The 21,909-nt window shown below is 42.3% G+C and overlaps 1 protein-coding gene across 1 annotated transcript in view; it reads right to left on the bottom strand.

Moving 5' to 3' along the window:
• The window catches only part of astn1 (astrotactin 1), a 2,273,142-nt gene extending 2,251,909 nt beyond the window's left edge, over positions 1-21,233 (bottom strand). Inside the window, exon 1 of the mRNA XM_067989612.1 lies at positions 20,960-21,233. Coding sequence (XP_067845713.1) covers positions 20,960-21,233 — 274 coding nt within the window. The remainder of the gene's footprint in view (positions 1-20,959) is intronic.
• Positions 21,234-21,909: the final 676 nt, after the last annotated feature.

Genomic DNA, 21,909 nt, shown 5'->3' with positions numbered 1-21,909 from the left:
AGGGGAGGGTGCATTATGGAATATACTGCTGTAGTGATAAAGAGGGCTGAGGCCCTTAAGGGTTTTCAAGGTGAGGATAAGGATATTAAAGTCAATTCTCGGGGTCATAGGAAGCCAGTGGAACCTGGCAAGGATGGCAGTGATGGGGATGCAGGCCTTAGTCCGAGTGAGAATGAGGGTGGCAGTGCTCTGGATGATTTGTAGTTCATGAAGGGTTACAAGAAGGACATTGGATAAATCCATCATCAAGGTGATAAATGCATGGATTAGGGTCTCAATGGTAAAGCATGAGAGGTTGGAGCAGATGTGGCCCTCTGAGATCTCTGCGCTCCTCCAATTCTGGCCTCTTGCGCATCCCTGATTTTCATCGCTCCACCATTGGCAGCCGTGCCTTCAGCTGCCCAAGCTTTGGAATTCCCTTCCCAAACCTTTGCGCCTCTCTACCTCCTTTTCCTTTAAGATGCTCCTTAAAACCTATCTCTTTTGGGTAAGCTTTTGGTCACCTGTCCTCATATCTCGTTTTGTGGCTCGGTGTCAAATTTTGTTTGATTACGCTCCTGTGAAGTGCCTTGGGACATTTTACTATGTTAAAGGCGCTATATAATTGCAAGATGTTGTTGTCACTGAATATGTAAAAGCTGAACCCATGCTTATAGTTAATGTGATCGAGGGTAGTAGAGGAGAAGCTAGAGGTAACAAATAAGACTGGAAAAATGAGAGAACAGTGCTATGGAGTTAGACTGTAGAGGAGACATAATAGAGAAGGATGAACTGATCAATGGTGTTGAAGACTGTGATTACAGTTACGTAGGATATCATTGGTGATTTTGGCCCATGGACTGATTGGGCTGAATGGCCTGTTTCCGTGTTGTAACTTCTATGTATTTCTATGCAAGTAGCAGGAACTGGGTCAAGACTGCTCAAATTAAATCCACATCTAATCTTTCTGTGTTTGTAGTGGTTTCACACCAAGAGGTACAAAGACAATGTATGAACACAATATACAGTCCCCAAAACCAAGACATCATAAAATGATTAGTGAAGCAGTATAATTAGAATGTGATGGACACTGGCCTAGAAAGGATTTGTCAGTAGTTATGTGCAGTGTATGTTGTTGTTCATACACAGTCACTATGCTTCAGAAGTATTTCATTGTGTGAAACATTTTGACATGTTTTGATGTAATAGGGAACTACATCAATATAAATATATTATTACTATACATATAAGTGATCTCATGAAAAGTGACAGTGTTTTCTTTATTGTCACTGCACTCCACAAAATGGTTAATTCCATTTGAAAGACAAGCAAGAACAAAGACACGATTGGCAGATATGGATGGAAGTTCACAGTGGGTGGATAAATGGTGTGTTATCTTCAGTTTTGATTAAGACATAGAAACATAGAAAATAGGAACAGGAGTAGGCCATTCGGCCCTTCGAGCCTGCTCTGCCATTCAATATGATCATGGCTGATCCTCTATCTCAATACCATATTCCCGCTCTCTCCCCACACCCCTTGATGCCTTTTGTGTCTAGAAATCTATCTAGCTCCTTCTTAAATATATTCAGTGACTTGGCCTCCACAGCCTTCTGTAGTAAGGCTAAGATAATAACTCTGTTGAGATGATTGTTTATGACGTTTCCCGCTCACCTTTATTCTGCAAGGGTTGCAAATTCACTTAAGCTACAAATATTTAGCTCCTTGCCTTGGTAATCACCACAGGAAGGCAAAGTTAAACCAAATTCTGAAAATAGCTGGAAAAGCTGGCAGAGGAGCGGGAATCCTAAAGAAACTTCATTCCAGCTTCACCCCCTTTCATCCCCCAATGGTTCAGTTGATGAAGATGGTGAGTAGTAAGAGAAACCTCTTTATATAAAGACTAGTGAGGCTGTGGAATTCACTTCTAGGATTCGTGGTTGAGGCAGAAACTTTATCAACATTCAAGATTAGATTGGATAGATGGATGGAGGAAAAGGGGATAAGGGGATATGGGAACAAGGCGAGTAAATGTGATTAGAACTATTTACTCGTGTGGATGGCAAACGCCGACACGGACTGATTGGGCTGAATGGCCTGTTTCTGTGTTGTAATTTTTACGTATTTCCATGAGTAGTTGGACTATACAGACACAGAATGCCTCAGGTTCAATTCCCAGCCTGGGCTGAAATAGCAGATCTCAACTGATGTGGTCGGAGGGGCACTATAATTGGCCGCAGCCCCCCTTATATTATGAAGGGGCAACTAGGGTACAGTTCTTACTCATGATCCCTATCCAGTGAATGCAACTGTAAAGTGTGAACATCAAGGGCGGATGTTAGAATTGGGCCGAATGTAATGCTCCCAAGTTGGAGCAGCCTGCCATTGTCCAAGCTCATAGATGAAGAATGGCCAATTGGGGGTGCCTGGTGCTCCTTGATGTATACTCCAGCAGGGATTCAACATCTTCAGAAGAGGAGGAGAGAAGAAACCAGACAGGAAATGCAGGGGACTAGCTATATATGACCAGCGTGTGAATATTGTAACCCTACAGAGAAAATTCATCTCCTGTAAGTAGATCAAACATAGGGTTGTCAATGCTTGCTGGGTCAGAATTGGTACAGCATACACCAGATTTGGGAAATCTCCCACTTATGCAACATTATACTGTCTAAGTCTTTACATTGCCAGGAATCACCAGTATGAAATCTGTGACATACCCAAGCAATTGTTTGGCTGAAGTCTGTTTTAATCCATCTCATATCGAAAAGGGGGGAAAAAGTGCAACAAAAGAAAAAATAGCAAAATCCATTAAGCAGATTCTTAGTCTGGCATGAAAAATATACAGCTACAGTCTCTCCTCTGTTGTCCAGCTCTATGGGATATCCCATGGGTGGTTCGACTTTTATCTATCTGATCATAGCCACAGCATCTATAGCAAAGGCTTCACTTCCCACCACTGTACCGTCAGCTCTGGAGCCTTCTAAGTATCCATCCTTGGCCCCCTCCTCTTCCTCGTCTACATGATGGCCTTTGGCAATACCACTCACAGATGTTGGGTCAACTTGTGCATATATGTTGATGACCTACCTCTCCAACACCTCTCAATCCCTCGACTGCATATATGTTGTCAGACTGCTTGTCCAATATCCACTCCTGGATGAGCCATTACTTTCTCCAGCTAGACATTGGGAAGACCAAAGGCATTGTCTTCGGCCACCACCACGAACTCCATATTCCTCACTCCCAGGTTCATCCCCCTCCCTGGCTAATGCCTCAGGCTGAACCAGATTGCTTGCAACCTCCACATCCCTGTATCTTCTCCATTACAAAGACCACCTCCTTCTACATCCATAACATCAACCACCTTTGCCCCAATCTCAGCAAATATGCCACTGAAACCCTCGTGCATGCCTTTGTCCAGACTAAATTACTCCAATGCTTTCCTGGCTGGTTTATCATCCTCCACCTGACGTAAACTTCAGCTCATCCAAAACTCTGCTGCCTGTATCCTATCTCATACCAGACATAGTTGAGGGTGACCAAGATTGGGAAATAAATATTCCAGCGTACTTGACTTTTAGAAAAGATAGACAAAATGGAAAAGGAGGGGGTATCCTTGATAATAAAGGATGAGATAAAGGCAGTAATGAGAGAGGATCTTAGCTCAGAAAATCAAGATGTAGAATCAATATGGGGGGAGCTAAGAAAGAACAAGAGGCAGAAAACATTGGTGGGAGTAGTTTACAGGTCCCCTAAAAGTAATTACGGTGTTGGACAGAGTATAATTCAGGAAATTAGAGGAGCATGTAACAAGAGTAATGCAATAATCATGGATGACTCTAATCTACGTATAGACTGAGCAAACCAAATTGGCAAAAGTGCTTTAGAGGACAAGTTCATGGAATGCATCTTAAACAGTTTTCTAGAACAATATGTCGAGGGACCAACTAGGGAACAGACTATTTTAGATCTAGTATTGTGTAATGAGAAAGGATTAATTAATAATCTTATAATAAAGGATCATCTGGGGAAGAGTGATCATAATATGATAAAATTTCATATTGAGTTTGAGAGTGATGTAGTTAAATCCGAAACTAGGGTCTTAATTTTAAACAAAGCCAATTATGTAGGCATGAGGGGTGAGTTGGCTAAGGTAGATTGGGAAATTAGATTAAAAGATCTGATGGTAGATGAGCAATGGCAAACATTTAAAGAAATAGTTCAAAATTCCCATTGAATATACATATACATACCCTTTTGATTGAGGAATAAAATCTCCACAGGAAAAATGATCCAACCGTGGCTAACTAGAGAAGTTAAGGATTGTATTAGATGAAAAGAAGAGGCTTACAATGTTGCCAAAAAGAGTAGTAAGCCTGAGTATTGGGAGGGTTTTAGAAAACAGCAAAGGGTATTCAAGAAATTGATAAAGAGGGAGAAAATTGAATATAAGATTAAACTAGCAAGAAATATAAAAACAGATTGTAAGATCTTCTACAAGTATATAAAAAGGAAGAGAGTAGCATAAGTAAACGTGGGTCCCTTAGAGGCAGAGACAGGATAAATTATAATGGGGAATAAGGAAATGGCAGACACATTAAACAAATATTTTATGTTTGTCTTCATTGTAGAAGACACAAAAAACCTACCAGAAATAGTGGGAAAACTAAGAGTTTAATGAGAGGGAGGAACTTAAAGTAATTAAGACTAGTAAACAAAAAGTTTTAGAAAAATTAATGGGATTAAAAGCCAACAAATCCCCTGAAACTGATGGCCTGCATCTTAGGGTTTTAAAAGAGGTGGCTGCAGAGATAGTGGATGCATTGGTATTGGTCTTCCAGAATTCCCTAGATTCTAGAACGGTCCTGTGGATTGGAAGGTAACAAATGTAACACCACTATTCAAGAAAGGAGGGAGAAAGGAAACAGGGAACTACAAGCCAGATGGCCTGACATCAGTAGTAGGGAAAATGCTAGAATCTATTATTAAGGACGTAGTAACAGGGTACTTGGAAAATCATAATATGATTAGGCAGAGTCAACATGGTTTTATGAAAGGGAAATCAAGAATGAGAAATCTATTAGAGTTTTTTGAGGGGGTAACTAGCAGTGTAGATAAAGGGGAATCAGTGGATGTAGTATATTTGGATTTTCAAAAGGCATTCGATAAGTTGCCACATAAAAGGTTGTTACTCAAGATTAGGGTTCATGGGGTTGGGGGTAGTATATTAGCGTGGATTGAGGATTGGTTAATGGACAGAAAAGAGGGTAGGAATAAAAGGGTCATTTTCAGGTTGGCAGGCTGTAACTAGTGGGGTACCACAAGGATCGGTGCTTGGGCCTTAGCTATTTACAATCTATATTAATGACTTAGATGAAGGGACCGCGTGTAATGTATTCAAGTTTGCTGACGATACAAAGCTAGGTGGGAAAGTAAGCTGTGAGGAAGACGCAAAGAGTCTGCAAAGGGATATCGACAGGTTACGTGAGTGGGCAAGAACGTGGCAGATGGAGTGTAATGTGGAGAAATATGAGGTTATTCACTTTGGTAGGAAAAATAGAAAAACAGAATATTTTTTAGACGGTGATAAACTGTTAAATGTTGGTTTTCAGAGGGATTTTGATGTCCTTGCACACAAAACACAGAAAGTTAACATGCAGGTACAGCAAGCAACTAGGAAGGCAAATGGTATGTTGGCCTTTATTGCAAGGGGGTTGGAGTACAGGGGTAAAGAAATCTTGCTGCAATTGTACAGGGCTTGGGTGAGACCACACCCGGAGTACTGTGTACAGTTTTAGTCTCCTTATCTAAAGAAGGATATACTTGCCTTAGAGATAGTGCAATGAAGGTTCACTAGATTGATTCCTGGGATGAAAGGGTTGTCCAATGAGGAGAGGTTGAGTAGAATGGGCCTATACTCTCTGGAGTTCAGAAGAATGAGAGGTGATCTCATTGAAACATATAAAATTCTGAGAGGTCTTGACAGGGTAGATGCAGAGAGGATGATTCTTATGGCTGGAGAGTCTAGAACTAGGGGATATATTCTCAGGATAAGGGGTGGAACATCTAGAACTGAGCTGAGGAGGAATTTCTTCACTCAGAGGGTTGTGAATCTTTGGAATTCTCTACCTCAGAGGGCTGTGGATGCTGAGTCGTTGAATATATTCAAGACTGAGATCCATAGATTTTTGGACTCTAAGCGAATCAAGGGAAATGGGGATTGGGCAGGAAAGTGGAGTTGAGGTCAAAGATCAGCCATGATCTTATTGAATGGCAGAGCAGACTCGAGGGTTGTATGGGCCTATTTCTTATGTTCTTATGTTACCACGTCCTCTCCTTCTGGTCACTTATCATTCCATCCTTGCTGACTTGCATCAGCTCCTAGTCCCCCAATAACTCAAATTTAAAATTATCAGCCTTGTATTTGTCTCATGACTTTGTTCCTCCATACTTCTGTGATCTCCTCCAGCCTTGTAACCCTCCTCACCACCGAACTCTCCTTTCCTTTGACTCTGGCCCCTTTTTTCATCCTACTATTGGTAGCTATGTCTTCAGTCACTCTGTGGAATTCCTTCCCAAATGCCTCTGTCTCTCCACCACCTTCCTTTGCTCCTTTAAGACCTTCTTTTAAACTCACATTTGGCCAAACTTTTGATCACACCTCCTAATCTCTCCTTCTTTGGCTTGGCATATATTTTTTTCCCCTCAGCAAGCACCTTGTGAAGCATCTGGAATGGTTTTCTACTTTAAAGATGCTATATAAATGCAGGTTATTGTTTAATGTCATATGATGCAAAACCACATAGCAAAACCAAGTAGCTATATTGATGACAGAAAGGATAAAATTAGTGTTCTTATTTATCCAACAGGACAAGAGTCACCCAATGCACAGAGTTGCTGTTTATTCAGCAGGGTAAGGGTTACTGTCTTTGTAGCTGTGTGGAGTCCTGTATATTCAGTAGGGTAAGGGTTACTCTCTTTGTAGCTGTGTGGAGTCCTGTATATTCAGCAGAGTAAGCGTTACTCTCTTCGTAGCTGTGTGGAGTCCTGTATATTCAGCAGAGTAAGCGTTACTCTCTTCGTAGCTGTGTGGAGTCCTGTATATTCAGCATGGTATGGGTTACTTTCTTTGTAGCTGTGTGGAGTCCTGTATATTCAGCAGGGTAAATGTTAAATCACACTGAGCGACAAATATGGGTATCGGAAAGCAAGGCTGAATGAACCCATTTGACCCCGCTCAGTCAGACTGACACAAAAAGCAGGCTCTTCCCCAAAACGGTCTGCATGGAATCAGGGGCATTTTCAAAGATGGAAATCAAGCTTTTCACCAACTAAAAGACAAATACTACCCGAAGGCACAGAGAAAATCCACAGAAATTATTACATATGAATTACATCGAATTTACAGCACAGAATCAGGCCATTTGGCCCAATTGGTCTATGTCAGTGTTTATGCTCCACACAAACCTCCTCCCAACTTACTTCATCTAACTCCATCAACATATCCTTCTATCCCTGTCTCCCTCATGTGCTTATCTAGCTTCCCTTTAAATGAGTCTATGCCATTTGCCTCAACCACTCCATGTGGTGGCGAGTTCCATATTCTAACCACTAGGTGCAGAAGTTTCTCCTGTATTCTTTACTGGATTTATTGATGGTGCACTAATACAGCATTTTATCAAATCACTACTATGCACACAAAAATTAAAATCCAGCAAATACTGGAAATCTGAAATAAAGAAAGAAAATGCTAGGAACACAGCAGGCCAGTCAGCATCTGAAAGAGAAAGACAAGTTAGTGTTTTGGGTGAGACACTGCATCACAACTGACCTATCTTCCAGCACTTTGCGTTCTTACTACTAAACACATTGGCCTAGAGTTTCCCGTACGAGTGTAGTTTAGTTAGGAATGGCTAGGAGCGAGCCCATTGCACTGACTGCAACCAGTTTTCCGTGGTCAGCTCACGATCGTAATTCCAGCTCCAGGTGTAACTTTGGACATTAGTCAATGGTGGGACTGGAAGATTTACAATCGACGTGAAATTTAAAGTGATGCCCAAAATTCTTTACAGCCTTTGGTAAGGCTCCAAAGCTATTTCAACCTATTTGAGCCAAGGCTGAAGGGGGAGAGGGGTTAGAAGTGACAGGCAAAAACAAACTCAAAGAAAACCCAGTGTGAAGACATAAAATAGAGTCTGCCGACAAGCAATGGCTGTTGAAGTGAGGGTTGTGCTGCAGGAAGTAGTCGCGAGAAAGGGGGGCCCGTTTGTGAGAAGGGGGGTCCCGTTTGCGAGAACGGAGGTTCCGTTTGCAAGAAGGGTGGTCCTGTTTGCTATTCCAGGGAACCATCTCCACCATTCAGCATTACAACATGCCTGGAAGGAGAGAGGAGATAAAGTTCAAGCATTAGCTGGCTGATACTATTGATAGCTTTGTCAGGTGCATGTTAGCTGCAGATCTCCTTGCAGCAGATGGCACAGCACTTGTTCTCTGCTGACCCAGAACCTGTGAAGGCAGTTCCCCACAGTCATTATAAGGAAGGTGTGCGAGGACTTGCATACATGCTGGGTGGCATCTTCATGTGTGTGGCCAATCAGGGTATGCTGGCTGTTGATCATCCAGAAATGCTGTCTTTAATGCAGTACCACATAAAGCATGAGGGAAAGAACTTGCTTTTAAATCACACCTTTCACATCCTCAGGATGCCCTAAACTGCTTTACAGCCAATGAACTACTTTTAAAGTGTAGTCATGAGAGCTGGACCTGTTTCTGTCTGGGGCAGAAATTACCTAGTACAAAAGGTAGGTAATTCGTAGAATTACCGGGGCCAGAGTTATCTCCTGAACTAGTTTTGATTGCTCAATGGAGTCAGAGAAGAATTTCCCAGATTTTTTTCCCAAATTCGGCCTGGGTTTTTCATCTGTTTTCTCGCCTCTCCCAGGAGATCACATGGCTTGGGGAGTGTATATATTGTGATGCACAAGGTATGACAAATTGCATGGAACAGGCTAGATGGACTAGTGGGTCTTTTCCTGATGGTCTTTGTTCGTATGTTATGTAGGTAAAAGCACCAGACAACTTATGCACAACAGGGTCCCACAAACAGCATTAAGATAAATAACCAGTTCATCTGTTTTGGTGGTTCTGGCTGAGGGATAAGTGTTGGCCAGGACACTAGGGAGGTCCTTTACTCTTTCTGAATAATGCCATGGGATCGTTCACATCCATCTGAACAGGCAAAATGGACCTCAGTTTAATGTCTCACCCAAAAGACAGCACCTCCGACAATGCAGCATATAAAATATTAGCCAAGACTCTGGAGTGGGGCTTGAACCCATAACATTCTGATATCAGAGGTGAGACTGCTACCACTAAGGCACGCTATCATACTGTGATTAGGATGCTTCTGAAGAATCATCTGGTAATAAGGTTGGTAATACTACAAAATGCTGTGGTACAGAGGGACCTGGGCATCCTCGTACATGAAACACAAAAAGTCAACATATAGGTGCAGCAGGTAATCCGGAAGGCAAATGAAATATTGGCCTTTATTTCTAGGCGGATGGAGTATAAAAGCAGGGAAGTCATGCTACAACTGTACAGGGTGCTGGTGAGACCACACCTGGAGTACTGCGTACAGTTCTGGTGCCCTTATTTAAGGAAGGACATACTTGCATTGGAGGCAGTTCAGAGAAGGTTCACTAGGTTGATTCTGGGTATGAAAGGGTTGTCTTATGAGGAAAGATTGAACAGATTGGGTCTATACTCATTGGAGTTTAGAAGAATGAGAGGAGATCTTATTGAAACATACAAGATTCTGAGGGGACTCAATAGGGTAGATGCTGAGAGGATGTTACCTCTCATGGGGAATCTAAAACTAGGGGGCATAGTCTCAGAATAAGGGGTCACCTGTTTAAGACAGAAATGAGGAGGAATTTCTTCTCCCAGAGGGTCGTGAATCTTTGGAATTCTTTACCCCAAAAAGCTGTGGAGGCTGAGTCATTGAATACATTCAAGGCTAAGTTAGACAAATTTTTGATCAGCAAGGGAGTCAAAGGATATGGGGAAAGGGTGGGAAGGTGGAGTTGAGGTAAAAATGGCGGAGCAGGCTCGAGGGGCCGAATGGCTTACTCCTGCTCCTATCTCTTATGGTCTCTTATGGTCTAAGGTTGGTCAGGCCTTCACATATATTTGTGCCATCAGGTCTGCTGTGACACCTGGGAATTTAGTCGTCACGTGCACCAATGCTGGCAAAGCAAATAATGTGCACCCCTATCTGTGTGAGGGTAGTGTAGATGGAACAGATCACTCTGGGGCAGCCTGACATCCCTCCAATGGCCCTCCTATTTTTCCATGAAAAGCATAGATACGGGGATGGGAACGGGAAGGAGGGCTCCTATTGGAAAACTCATTGTGGCACCATTGGGACTTTAGCAAAGAAAGGCAGCAACAGAACAATTGCCACAAAAGCTTCTGAAGACATAAATGGCTAAGGAAAAAAACAATCAAGAAAAATTGTGCAGAAGTACCCTTAAAATTGATCACTGACTGAATCCTCCCGCTCGGACCTTTAAACTTACTTCTGGGTATAACTCGTTTCCTAGCAACCCTGGAAGCCAATTATAAATGAACTTGAAGATCACTCAGCACAACGTGCGCGAATGTTAGGAAATTAGGTGCACATCAAAATGATGTCAGCCACTCTTCAGTTGAATATTATAATGAAACCATCAATGTACACAATGTGCAAAGTGAACTCAGATCTAGCATTCCAGATCTCTGCCCAATTTTCCAATTGGGTTTGCCCAATTGATATCAGTATCTCGGATGTACCTGATCAGCAAATATAGCCTAATGTGTCAACTTGAATTTGTAGAAGTTCTATTTTTTAAGTGAGATCATGAATTGTTTTTTTTCCCCTGCCTATGTTCCCTTCCTCTTCTCCTGAAGCTATTGATTCCTTCCAGGGGTATGGTTCCATTGACACCGGTTGCCATCGAGTAGCTCACCCAGTATTTATGTATGGGCCTTGACAGTGAGTGTCAGCAGGATATTAATCAATTGGGATATCGCCGGCTGGGTCTGATACTGCCTTTCGCAACATGCATGCACGCACACTTCTGCAGCAGGTTTCTGGATAACGAGCCTGACGCCGAGGCAAGATGTAGCACCCGCATAGCCATTGTGGCTGGAGTCAAATGACCTCACTACAACCTGATCATCAAACCTGGGACTTCAGATCTGCGTAGCTCAGCTGCTCGACGGATAAACTCACTGAGGTATCGGGGGAACTTGAACGGAGGCTAATCCTTAAAACAAAAAAAAAAATCAGATTTTTTTTAAGTCAGTCTTTCTGCAGGCAGATGGTTTTTTTTTGCATTAACTCTCCTTTTGCCTTTTTTTTAATATATAACCTCTGATATTTGCAGCACTGCAATTTTCCCCCCTCCAATTTCTAACACCAATAAGCCTGACTCTGGTGATTGGGTTTTATTATCCACTTTGAATTTCTTATAGCAAGCAAATGCTTACTGAGAGGCAATAAAATGTGCATTAGTCCAGTCCCATGCTGAGTCGATAAGAGCAAGAGATCGGGAATTACCTGCTGTACTGGCAGCAGGAGTTACAGAAATTAAATTCTAATACCACCCTTCTCCAAAAAATAAAAACAGCACAGCGGACGGCAAAATAAAATCAAAATCACTACACAATATCTCCATCCTGAGTCATTTTCTTTCGTTAATATATATAATTTGCATAGCAGGAACACATGGCAATATAATTGCCGTTTGCAATCATAAATGTTTCAACAGAACACATTTTCATTTAGTGGTAAGCAGACTCGCAGGCTTCAATATTCAATAGAAATCATTTCCGGTTATATTACCATACACAAAGCGTTTTCTGAGACAATCTTTACCTTAAAGGGGATTGTCTTCAGACCAGTCTGTCTTACTTGAGACTTTACAACAGGAAATATTGTTACGTGTGACGATATCACAACTCATACATATATTGATTGTACATTTTAAAAATAGAAAGTAATCTCAGAAGGATCTAGCAGTTAAAAGGTCATGCTCTTGGCACATTACTCTGCAGATGTTTCCAGTGGCCATTATGGCAGGTTTTTCTTTGTTGCTATTCTAAGAAATGATCTTAGCCATCCTGACAAAAACGTCTCTTTAAGAATAATTTTGTTTGTTAATTTAAGATTTGAAATCCATTAATAACACAATGAAATATATTCAACTTGGGATTCATGACCAATCAAAATAACTTATTGATAATATAATAAACCTGGGATGCTTAACAGATAACTCATTGATAATCATTAGCATTGAATCTATAACTCATCGATAGCTCATTGATAATAATCAATATTGAATCTATGATGTCAACAATTCATTGATGATGTAATTAGTATTGAATCTATAAATATCAATAAGCCATTGATAATAATCAATATTGGAGTATAACTAATTGATAATCTAATGTGTACTGGATCTATAGCCCATCAATAGCCGACTGATAATAACAAGTATTGGATTTAGAATTATCAGTAATTGTAGTCAGTATTGGATCTATAACAGGCCTGCAGTCGCTGGCAATATTTCCAATCCTATTCTGTAAGGGAAATAATAAAGGGTGGATACTGGAATTGACTTATTAAAACTCCTTCACAAGAAATCGTAGGAGCCACGTGATCCTCAAAAACGTATCCCAATCACACAAGTCTCAGCCCACAATGAAAAATGTGTAGCTATGTTTTAACATTTTAACCAACATATTTCCTTGGAACATTTTAAAAAGAGGACACACATAATCTTATTAGTGGAAAGTAATTCAAAAAGTTAGTCTGCCATAGGGGGAATTTGAAATATTTTTGAATGTATATAATTATGTGCCATCTATAAGCCATTAGAGCTCATTGATAATTTAAGTGTTTTCCAATACATACCTCTCCAACTTATCTATTTGTAATCAGTTTGTAATATATAATCAATCATTAACTCAAATTAGGATTTATAGCACAGAAGTAACTTATGATAGTCAGGTAATGATGCATGATAAATAATATATTGATGTTGGATGTATATAATTCATCAAGTCAGTGACTAGTTGATTTTGTAACCAGCTTTGGGATATATAAACTCATTAAAATTGTAATCATTTTGGGATCTATGCCTGGCAATAACGCAAAAACCTTGCTGGTGGGCCATTGCTTTTACCCAGATATCTTGTTTTACTTTCAAAAATGTATTTACAATAATCTGATTTTCAGACAATCCCTCAAAGTCTAGATGATTTCAAATACACCGTAGTGTTTGGAGCTCAATCATTGGTCATTGTTTCAGTACGAGCCCCAGCTGTTGTAGGACAGTTCTGTCTCAGTGCACCTATATGGGGTTTCAGCAGTAAATTCTACTGTTACATTACCAGAGAGTGGCTCCAAACAAATCTGCACAAATTGTTCATTCAACCATTCCTTAATGCCATATCTAATACCTGTTGCAATTTGATACACCAGAGAATACATTTTGGTAAGTTGCAATAATCACACACTAAAAATGAAGCTTAAGTGGTTCCTGTTTCCCATTTGAACCCAGAGATTAGATTACTCTTTAAATTAATCAAGAAGTGTCTGTTAATGTATGAAGTTGTGAGATATTTTACATTCATTTTCTTAATGTGTGTTTCTGTTTGTATTATTATTTGAAGATGAACACAGCCCCATGTGATGTAGGACAAAGGATATTATCAAGATTTAGGCCCTGAAGGTAGCTTGGATTTGAAAGACATTAGTCTATGCAATATGTTTGTTAGTTATAGTTAGTTAAACATCCAGTTATTTTTGTTGATTTTTAACAGTGAATTAGAAGACCATTCATTACCTCCATTATGGTATAATAATGTCAGTTGGTGATGGGATGAATGGCTGTGGCAGCATTGTGTGTGTGCGTGTGTCTCAACATCACTATGCTATAGATATCATTTGCAGATTCCATCCCACTAACCCTTTGTTAATATTAAAAGGATCAAAAATGAAGTTTCAAAAATTCGCAACCAGTCCAACTTTCTAAATTTCACTTTGTATCAACTGCAGTTACACTGTAGGTGGTCTCACACCAGCGTACTTGAAGTACACATCCTAGTTTGCAACTAAGCAAACTGTGTAGTATAACTGGCCAATGAGTATGTTTATGGGAGAAATTTGCTGGGTCATTGCAAACATCTTGATATAGTATGAAAGAAAGAACTTGCATTTATATAGCACATTTCATGACCTCAGGACGCCCCAAAGAGCTTGACAAACAATGAAGTACTTTTGAAGTATAGTCACTGTTGTAATGTAGGAAACGCGGCAGCCAATTTGCACACAGTAAGCTCCCACAAACAGCAATGTGATAATGACCAGATAATCTGTTTTTAGTGATGCAAGTACCAGCTAAACAAAACATAGCGATGTACTCTGCAAGTGACGCACCTTTAAACAACGTCATCTCATTTGCACCGGCTGTGATGTACTAACCTGGTGCTGACATTCCGACTAAAACTCAAAGGGTTATGCCAACCTGTGCATGCATCTTAATGCTCTGAGTTTCAGGGAAGCTCAGAATGCTCAGTGTGTATGGCTTGCTTCAACTAGTGTCATAGACATTCTATCTAGTTGCCAGGATAAACCCATCAGTCTGGGTTGTGACAGACTATAGCCAGTGATGAGGTTAACTGTAGATCATTCACGCTGTCTTTGCCCTAGCTGTTATACTGGAGCAGGCAAAGCATCACATTGAGTTTGAGAGTGGCATACTTAAGTCCAAATCTAGAGTCTTAAAAATTAAATAAAGGTGTGAGGGGCGAGTTGGCTAAGGTAGATTGGGAAATTAGATTAAAAGGTATGACGGTGGATAAGCAGTGGCAAACATTTAAAGAAATATTTCAAAACTCTCAACAGGTATACATTCCATTGAGAAATAAAAGCTCCACGGGAGAAGTGATCCATCTGTGACTAACTAAAGAAGTTAAGCATACTGTTAGATTAAAAGAAGAGGCTCATAATGTTGCGAAGAATAGCAGTAACCTTGAGGATTGGGGGAGTTTTAGAAACCAGCAAAGGATGATCAAAAAATTGATAAAAAGGGAGAAAATAGAATATGAGAGTAAATTAGCAAGAAATATAAAAACAGATTGAAAGAGCTTCTACAAGTATGTAAAAAGGAAGAGAGTAGCAGAAGTAAACATTGGTCCCTTAGAGGCTGAGACAGGAGAAATTATAATGGGGAGTAAGGAAATGGCAGAGACGTTAAACAAGTATTTTGTATCTGCCTTCACAGTAGAAGACACAAAAAGCACATCAGAAATAGTGGGGAACAAACGAGCTAACGAGAGTGAGAAATTTAAAGTAATTAATATCAGTAGAGAAAAAGTACTAGAGAAACTAATGGGACTAAAAGCCAACAAATCTCCTGGACCTGATGGCCTACATCCTAGGGTTCTAAAAGAGGTGGCTGCAGAGGTGGTGGATGCATTGGTTGTGATCTTCCAAAATTCCTTAGATTCTAGAATGGTCCCAGCGAATTGGACGGTAGTAAATGTAACCCCACTATTCAAGAAAGGAGGGAGAGAGAAAACAGGGAACTACAGACCAGTTAGCCTGACATCAGTCATCGGGAAAATACTGGAATCCATTAAGGAAGTGGTAACAGGCACTTAAAACATCATAATATGATTAGGCAGAGTCAACATGGTTTTATGAAAGGGAAATCACGTTTAACAAATTTATTACAGTTTTTTGGGGATGTAACTAGCAGGATAGATAAAGGGGAACCAGTGGATGTAGTATATTTGGATTTTCAAAAGGCATTCAATAAGGTGCCACATAAAAGGTTGTTACGCAAGATAAGGGCTCATGGGGTTGGGGGTAATATATTAGCATGGATAGAGGATTGGTTAACGGACAGAAAACAGACGGTAGGGATAAACGGGTCATTTTCAGGTAGGAAGGCTGTAACTAGTGGGTGCCACAAGGATCAGTGCTTGGGCCTCAGCTATTTACAACCTATATTAATGACTTAGATGAAGGGGCCGAGTGTAATGTATCCAAGTTTGCTGATGATACAAAGCTGGGCGGAAAAGTAAGTTGTGAGGAGGACGCTAAGAATCTGCAAAGGGATATAGACAGGTTAAGTGAGTGGGCAAGAAAGTGGCAGATGGAGTATACTGTGAGGAAATGTGAGGTTATTCACTTTGGTAGGAAGAATAGAAAAACAGAATATTTTTAAATGGTGAGAAACTATTAAATGTTGGTGTTCAGAGAGATTTGGGTGTCCTCGTACAAAAAACACAGAAAGTTAGCATGCAGGTACAGCAAGCATTGAGGAAGGCAAATGGCATGTTGGCCTTTATTGCAAGGGGGTTGGAGTACAAGAGTAAGGAAGTCTTACTACAATTGTACAGGGCTTTGGTGAGACCTCATCTGGAGCACAGTGTACAGTTTTGGTCTCCTTATCTAAAGAAGGATATAATTGCCTTAGAGGCGGTGCAACGAAGGTTCACTAGATTGATTCCTGGGAAGATAGGGTTGTCCTATGATGAGAGATTGAGTAGAATGGGCCTATACTCTCTGGAATTTAGAAGAATGAGAGGTGATCTCATTGAAACATATGAGTTTCTGAGGGGGCTTGACAGGGTAGATGCTGAGAAGCTGTTTCCCCTGGTTGGAGAGTCTAAAATTAAGGAGCATAGACTCAGTGGTCAGTCATTTAAGACTGAGATGAGGAGGAATTTCTTCACTCAGAGGGTTGTGAATCTTTGGAATTCTCTACCCCAATGAGCTGTGGATGCTGACTCATTGAGTATACTCAAGGCTGAGGTAAATAGATTTTTGGACTCTAGGGGAATCAAGGGAAATGGGGATAGGGTGGGAAAATGGAGTTGAGGTCAAAGATCAGCCATGATCTTATTGAATGGCAGAGCAGGTTCGAGGGGCCTTATGGCCAACTCCTGCTCCTATTTCTTTATGCTCTTATCAATGTACACTTTGACCCCTTTTTTGTTGCATCTGACAGGAAGCACAATAAGCCTTTCTGGTGTTAGTGCAAATCCAGCACCAAATTGGTAGCACAACATAATGTGTGAGCGTAAGGTTGGGAAACCAAAGAACGAGGAGGTAAGTGTGCGTACATTGTACATGTTTTATTATAAGTCTCTTTGTAATATATCAGCAGACCTCCTCTGGCATTGCACCATGGCTAACTTGAAGTCTGTACGTTTCATTGCTAATCTGGTCTGTCTCTTTAAAGCCACTGTGCAAGCAGTCGCTGTGGGAATCCATGTAATTATAATTGCTTGTAAAGTGATGGTCAGTAAATTGCTTGTTACTTTCATGCTCCAGTTCAGAAGAAATCAGGATGAATGCCTTGCCTTTCTTTATCTTTTTATAAGCTTGCTTCTGGAGATCTGAATGGCACAGTGGATTGAGCGATGTTTTTTTTACCTCTGGCACCAGGGTTCAAATGCACTCTGAACTGTCTCCTCCATCTGTGGGCTGCAAAGGGTCCTACATAAAATGAGTATCAGCAGTCTCAAACCAGTATCTAGTTGACATAGACCAATAGCACAAAGCTGTCCCTAATTTGGTGCTAATTGGCAATCTCACTTAGAGATGGTTGGTAAGGAAAAATGTCAGAGTGGTGCTTTTCCGAGTTTGGTGCTACAGCATCGACCCTCCCTATCTCTGTAACCTCCTCCAGCCCTACAATCTTCCGAGAACTCCGCGGGCTATAAATTTGGTCGCATAACGCCTGTTGTTTCAGCGCTTTACAGTCTCCTAAGATCCCAAAATGGCATCCAGAATGTGCATGCACGCTTCTAGCATGACGTGCGCTGGACGCCATCTTGGTGAAGGTGGTTGAGCACGTGCAGATAAGGAACACCGGTACCATGGAAAGTAAGGAGAATATGCATTAGATCAGTGTGCAACGCTGATTTAAAGGGACAGATGCGGTTTTGAAACTCAACGCTCCAGCTAATGCATTGTCTTAACCACGCACAGCTGAACAGGTAGTAGATGGCCTGGGGGACCCCCCACCAGTGCTATTTAAAGGGACCATGCAGGATTTACAAGTTAATTGCTGGATTATTGCTTCTGGCTGCTGATGCATTTGTACCAGTTTTTGGAGGTCTCCTATACCTGAATACTTGGACTAAAGGACATAGCCCAAAAATTAGAGCCAGGACTTGCAGGATTGAAGTTAGGAAACACTTCTACATGCAAGGGGTGGTAGAAGTTTCGAATGCTCTTCTGCAAATGGCAGTTGATGCTAGCTCAGTTGTTAATTTTAAATCTGAGATTGATAGATTTCTGTTAACCAAAGGTATTAAGTGATATGGGGCTAAGGTGGGTATATGGAATTAGGTCACACATGATCTCACTGAATGGCAGAACAGGCTCAAGGGGTTAAATGGCCTACTCCTGTTCCTATGTTCCTATAATAAAGTTTCAATACGCTACAGGGAGTGGGTTGGCTAGCTGACAGGCAACAGCAAGGGCACTGGCAGAGTGGCAAGATGTGGGACAGGATTGCTGCCATCCTGAGAGAGGACAGCAGGTTCATGTTCCTTGGAGCCACTGCCATTTGCGGCCTCCTGTTATGCACCACTTTCTCCTGCAAGAAAGCAGGACGTGTGTCCATGAGTGTCCTGCAAGATATATGGGTGATGTGACTGTCATGGTTGAATAGCTGCAGTGTGGCACCTGTGAGTTGTGGCTTGCAACAGTGGTAATGTCTGAGGGTGAGAAGAAGCATCTGATTGGAAGAATTGAGTACTGATTGAAAGAGTTTGTTGATAGTTGGGTGATGGGGGGTTTAGTGCTTGGAGCAGTGGATGTGGCTAGTGATGTAGTTGGTAGGAGATGACACTTGACCGTTGACCTCACTCATGTCAAAGCATTGAACTTCTTCCTGCACTGCATCCATCTTCGTGGTGCTATGCGTCCACTACTGCCTCCCAATGCCTCAGAAGCATATGTCTGGAGGGCTTCTTGACCCCCTGCGGATATAGGATGTCCCTCCTTCTGTCTACCTCTTGCACCAAGGTCCCTAGTGCATCTTCAGAGAACCTTGGTGAACACTCTCGCAGGCCTGGTACAAACTCAGATCAGCGGATTGGTGAGGTCTGGCATGCAGATTGGAGGATGTGGGATTTAGTAGTGCGCAACCTTTATTCAATGTTTTAACATAACTCAATAGTTTATAAACATAGGAATGGGACCTGCATCTGTGTTTTACATGAGTAGACCCGTATCTTATATTTTGCAAATAAGAGGTGCAGGTTCCCTTTTAGAGGTGCTGGCTGCCTTTAAGAGGTGCGGTCCACCTTTAAGAGGTGCAGGCTGTCTTTAAGGCACTCATGCAATATCTGGGCCCCCTTGCAGCATGGATCTCACGTGCTGCCTGTATCTCAATGACTAGGCATGTGTTAAGCGCCCAGATTTGGGGGTTATTGAATTTAACCCCCTGCGTTCCTCCAATTCTGGCCTCTTGTGCATCCCTAACTTCCTTTGCCCCACCATTGTTGGCCGTGCCTTCAGCCGTCTAGGCACTAAGCTCTGGAATTATCTCCCTAAGCCCCTCCGCCTCTCTCTCCTCCATTAAGATGCTCCATGCAACCTATCTCTTTGACCAAACATTTGGTCACCTATCCTAGTGCCTCCTTCTTTGGCTCTGTGTCAATTTTGTTTTTGTCTGATTACACTCCTGTAATCCTCGGGATGTTTTACTACATTAAAGGCGCTTTATAAATGCAAGTTGTTGTTGGGGCAGAGTAGATGAATCTTTACTATCCATCTGGCTGTGCCTTATCTGACCTGGGTGCTTTCTGCTCAGACTGGGAAGAGTTCTATTTCCCAGCACTAATATCTTTCATGTTGGTGATTTAAACAAAATATGCAGGTGGGGTGGGGGGTGGGTCTGTGTCTGTAAGTGTATTGGTAAGTGATTTGTGTGAATATTTGTTCGTCTGTTTACATGTGAGTGCGTTCAATGTACTATTAGTGTATTTCACGTGGGTCTGTGGATGTCTTATTTTGTACGTACATTATGCTGTGTATACAAGTCTATGCTGTGCCTATGTGCATATGTTTACATGTAAGTGCGTTCAGTGTATTATTAGTGTGTTTCACGGGGTCTGTGGATGTCTTTTTGTTTTTGTACAGTGTGTTGTGTGCATAAGTCTGTTCTGTGTGCGTGATTCCCCAGTACAGGCCCAAAGCGCCAAACCATCAGAAAACACTCTGAACCCTGTTGTAACTAAAATAAAACAAAGCAACCCACTTGAGACCCAAGAGTGTCGTCCTTTGAATATCCACAGTTCCATTAAGTGGAATTAATTTTCTTCCATATTTCATTCTGTGCACTATTTACTTCCCAAACACTACAAATTCAGATCTCGCATTTTGCATTGAATTTTAATTCTGGGGTGAATTGACTCGGGGAGCCCGGTTAGAAGTTGCCTTCTCTTTCTCTCTCTCTCTCTCGCTGTTAATCTGAATCAGGCGTCTCTTGTCAGTCGGCAAAGCGAGAGACTGAGCAAGCGCCGTGTGCTCCTGAGCTCCGAGGACAGCCCTCTTTCTCCGTCCCACAGTTTAAAGCTTTGTGTACGAGACCCAAGCCAAGATCCAAAAGTAACACCCAGCACCATCTCCTCCCACCTGCTCCATCACTAACGCAGGGATGGCCCCGTGAAACCAACAAATCCTACCCCCTAAACCGAAGGGAGACACATAACAACAGGGACAATAAATAAATAAATAACAGTACACAATGGCAACCTTGCCTGGGCTCAGCCAGATGAGGTAGGGGAGCAGCAGCGTCAGTCTGCCCGCATCGTTCCTCCCTCCACAGACACTGAAACTGGCCTCCCCATCATCACACGCCCTCCCTCCATCCTTATATTCAAAAGATCCGGCAGCACTCACCCAGAACGAAATAGGGCAGTTCGGTGTTCTCCAGATCGTCCACCACCACGACCTCCCCGGGAAAATCATTCCTGACCGAGAAGAGGAGTTTGGGCTCCGCCGACAGCGGGGTGTGGATGCTCAGGTCGTTCTCTCGGAGAAACGGCAGAGCCGACACGCTCACCCTCTTCACTTTGCACTCTCCATCCTTGGGGTGTTCGCCTTCCACCGCTCCCAGTCCGGCCGCCAACACGGTACAGAACGACCCCAAAACCAGCAGCAGCAACACCATCATTTCCACATCCCCCCCCCCACCTAACACAATAACAAAAGGATCAGCTCCCAGTACAACTACCCCAGATCACAAATGTAATGTTACTGCAAGCAGGCAACTCCATGCAAATGCTGGCTGGCAGATCACATCCACACACACACACACACACACACTCACACGGCCAACGGGTTGATAAGGAATCTGGGATCAGGTCTGGGATTTATCCCTCCTCTTCCCTTTGGAATGCCCCTGACAACCTGAACCGGGATGGGGGTGGGGTGGGGGTGATCCGGGTAGATGTCTCCCTCTGCCCTGCTCCTTAATCCCGATCGTGAGCTGATTTGTGTCTATTTTCTGCGCAGTTGCTGGGGGAGGGGAGAGGGGAGGGGGGGGGGGGGTGAAGGAAGGAGGGGGCAACCCACGTGTAAAAGGGAGAGAGAGAGAGAGAGACAGACAGAGAGAGGAAAGGCGAGTTAGTGATTTGGAGAGCTGCTTTCTGTAGGAGGCGGCCGCTCCAGCTCTCACTCCAGCCGATGCACCGGCTAGCAGAAGGCGCTGTTTCGCTGTTCTGTGGAGCCGCTCTTTGGATGAGCATTCCTGGGAAGGACCTCTGTTCTGCCTGTGCCCCCCTTCGCTTCGAACCTGGTAAGTGGCGGCCCCTTTCCCAATCTCTCTTCCCACCCTTTGCCCACCCACT

Source organism: Heptranchias perlo, chromosome 9 (genome assembly GCF_035084215.1).
Source record: "Heptranchias perlo isolate sHepPer1 chromosome 9, sHepPer1.hap1, whole genome shotgun sequence".
In the NCBI taxonomy this organism is placed as follows: Eukaryota; Metazoa; Chordata; class Chondrichthyes; order Hexanchiformes; family Hexanchidae; genus Heptranchias; species Heptranchias perlo.
Note: the sequence above shows the minus strand (reverse complement) of the source record. Positions and strands in the feature narration are given on the sequence as shown.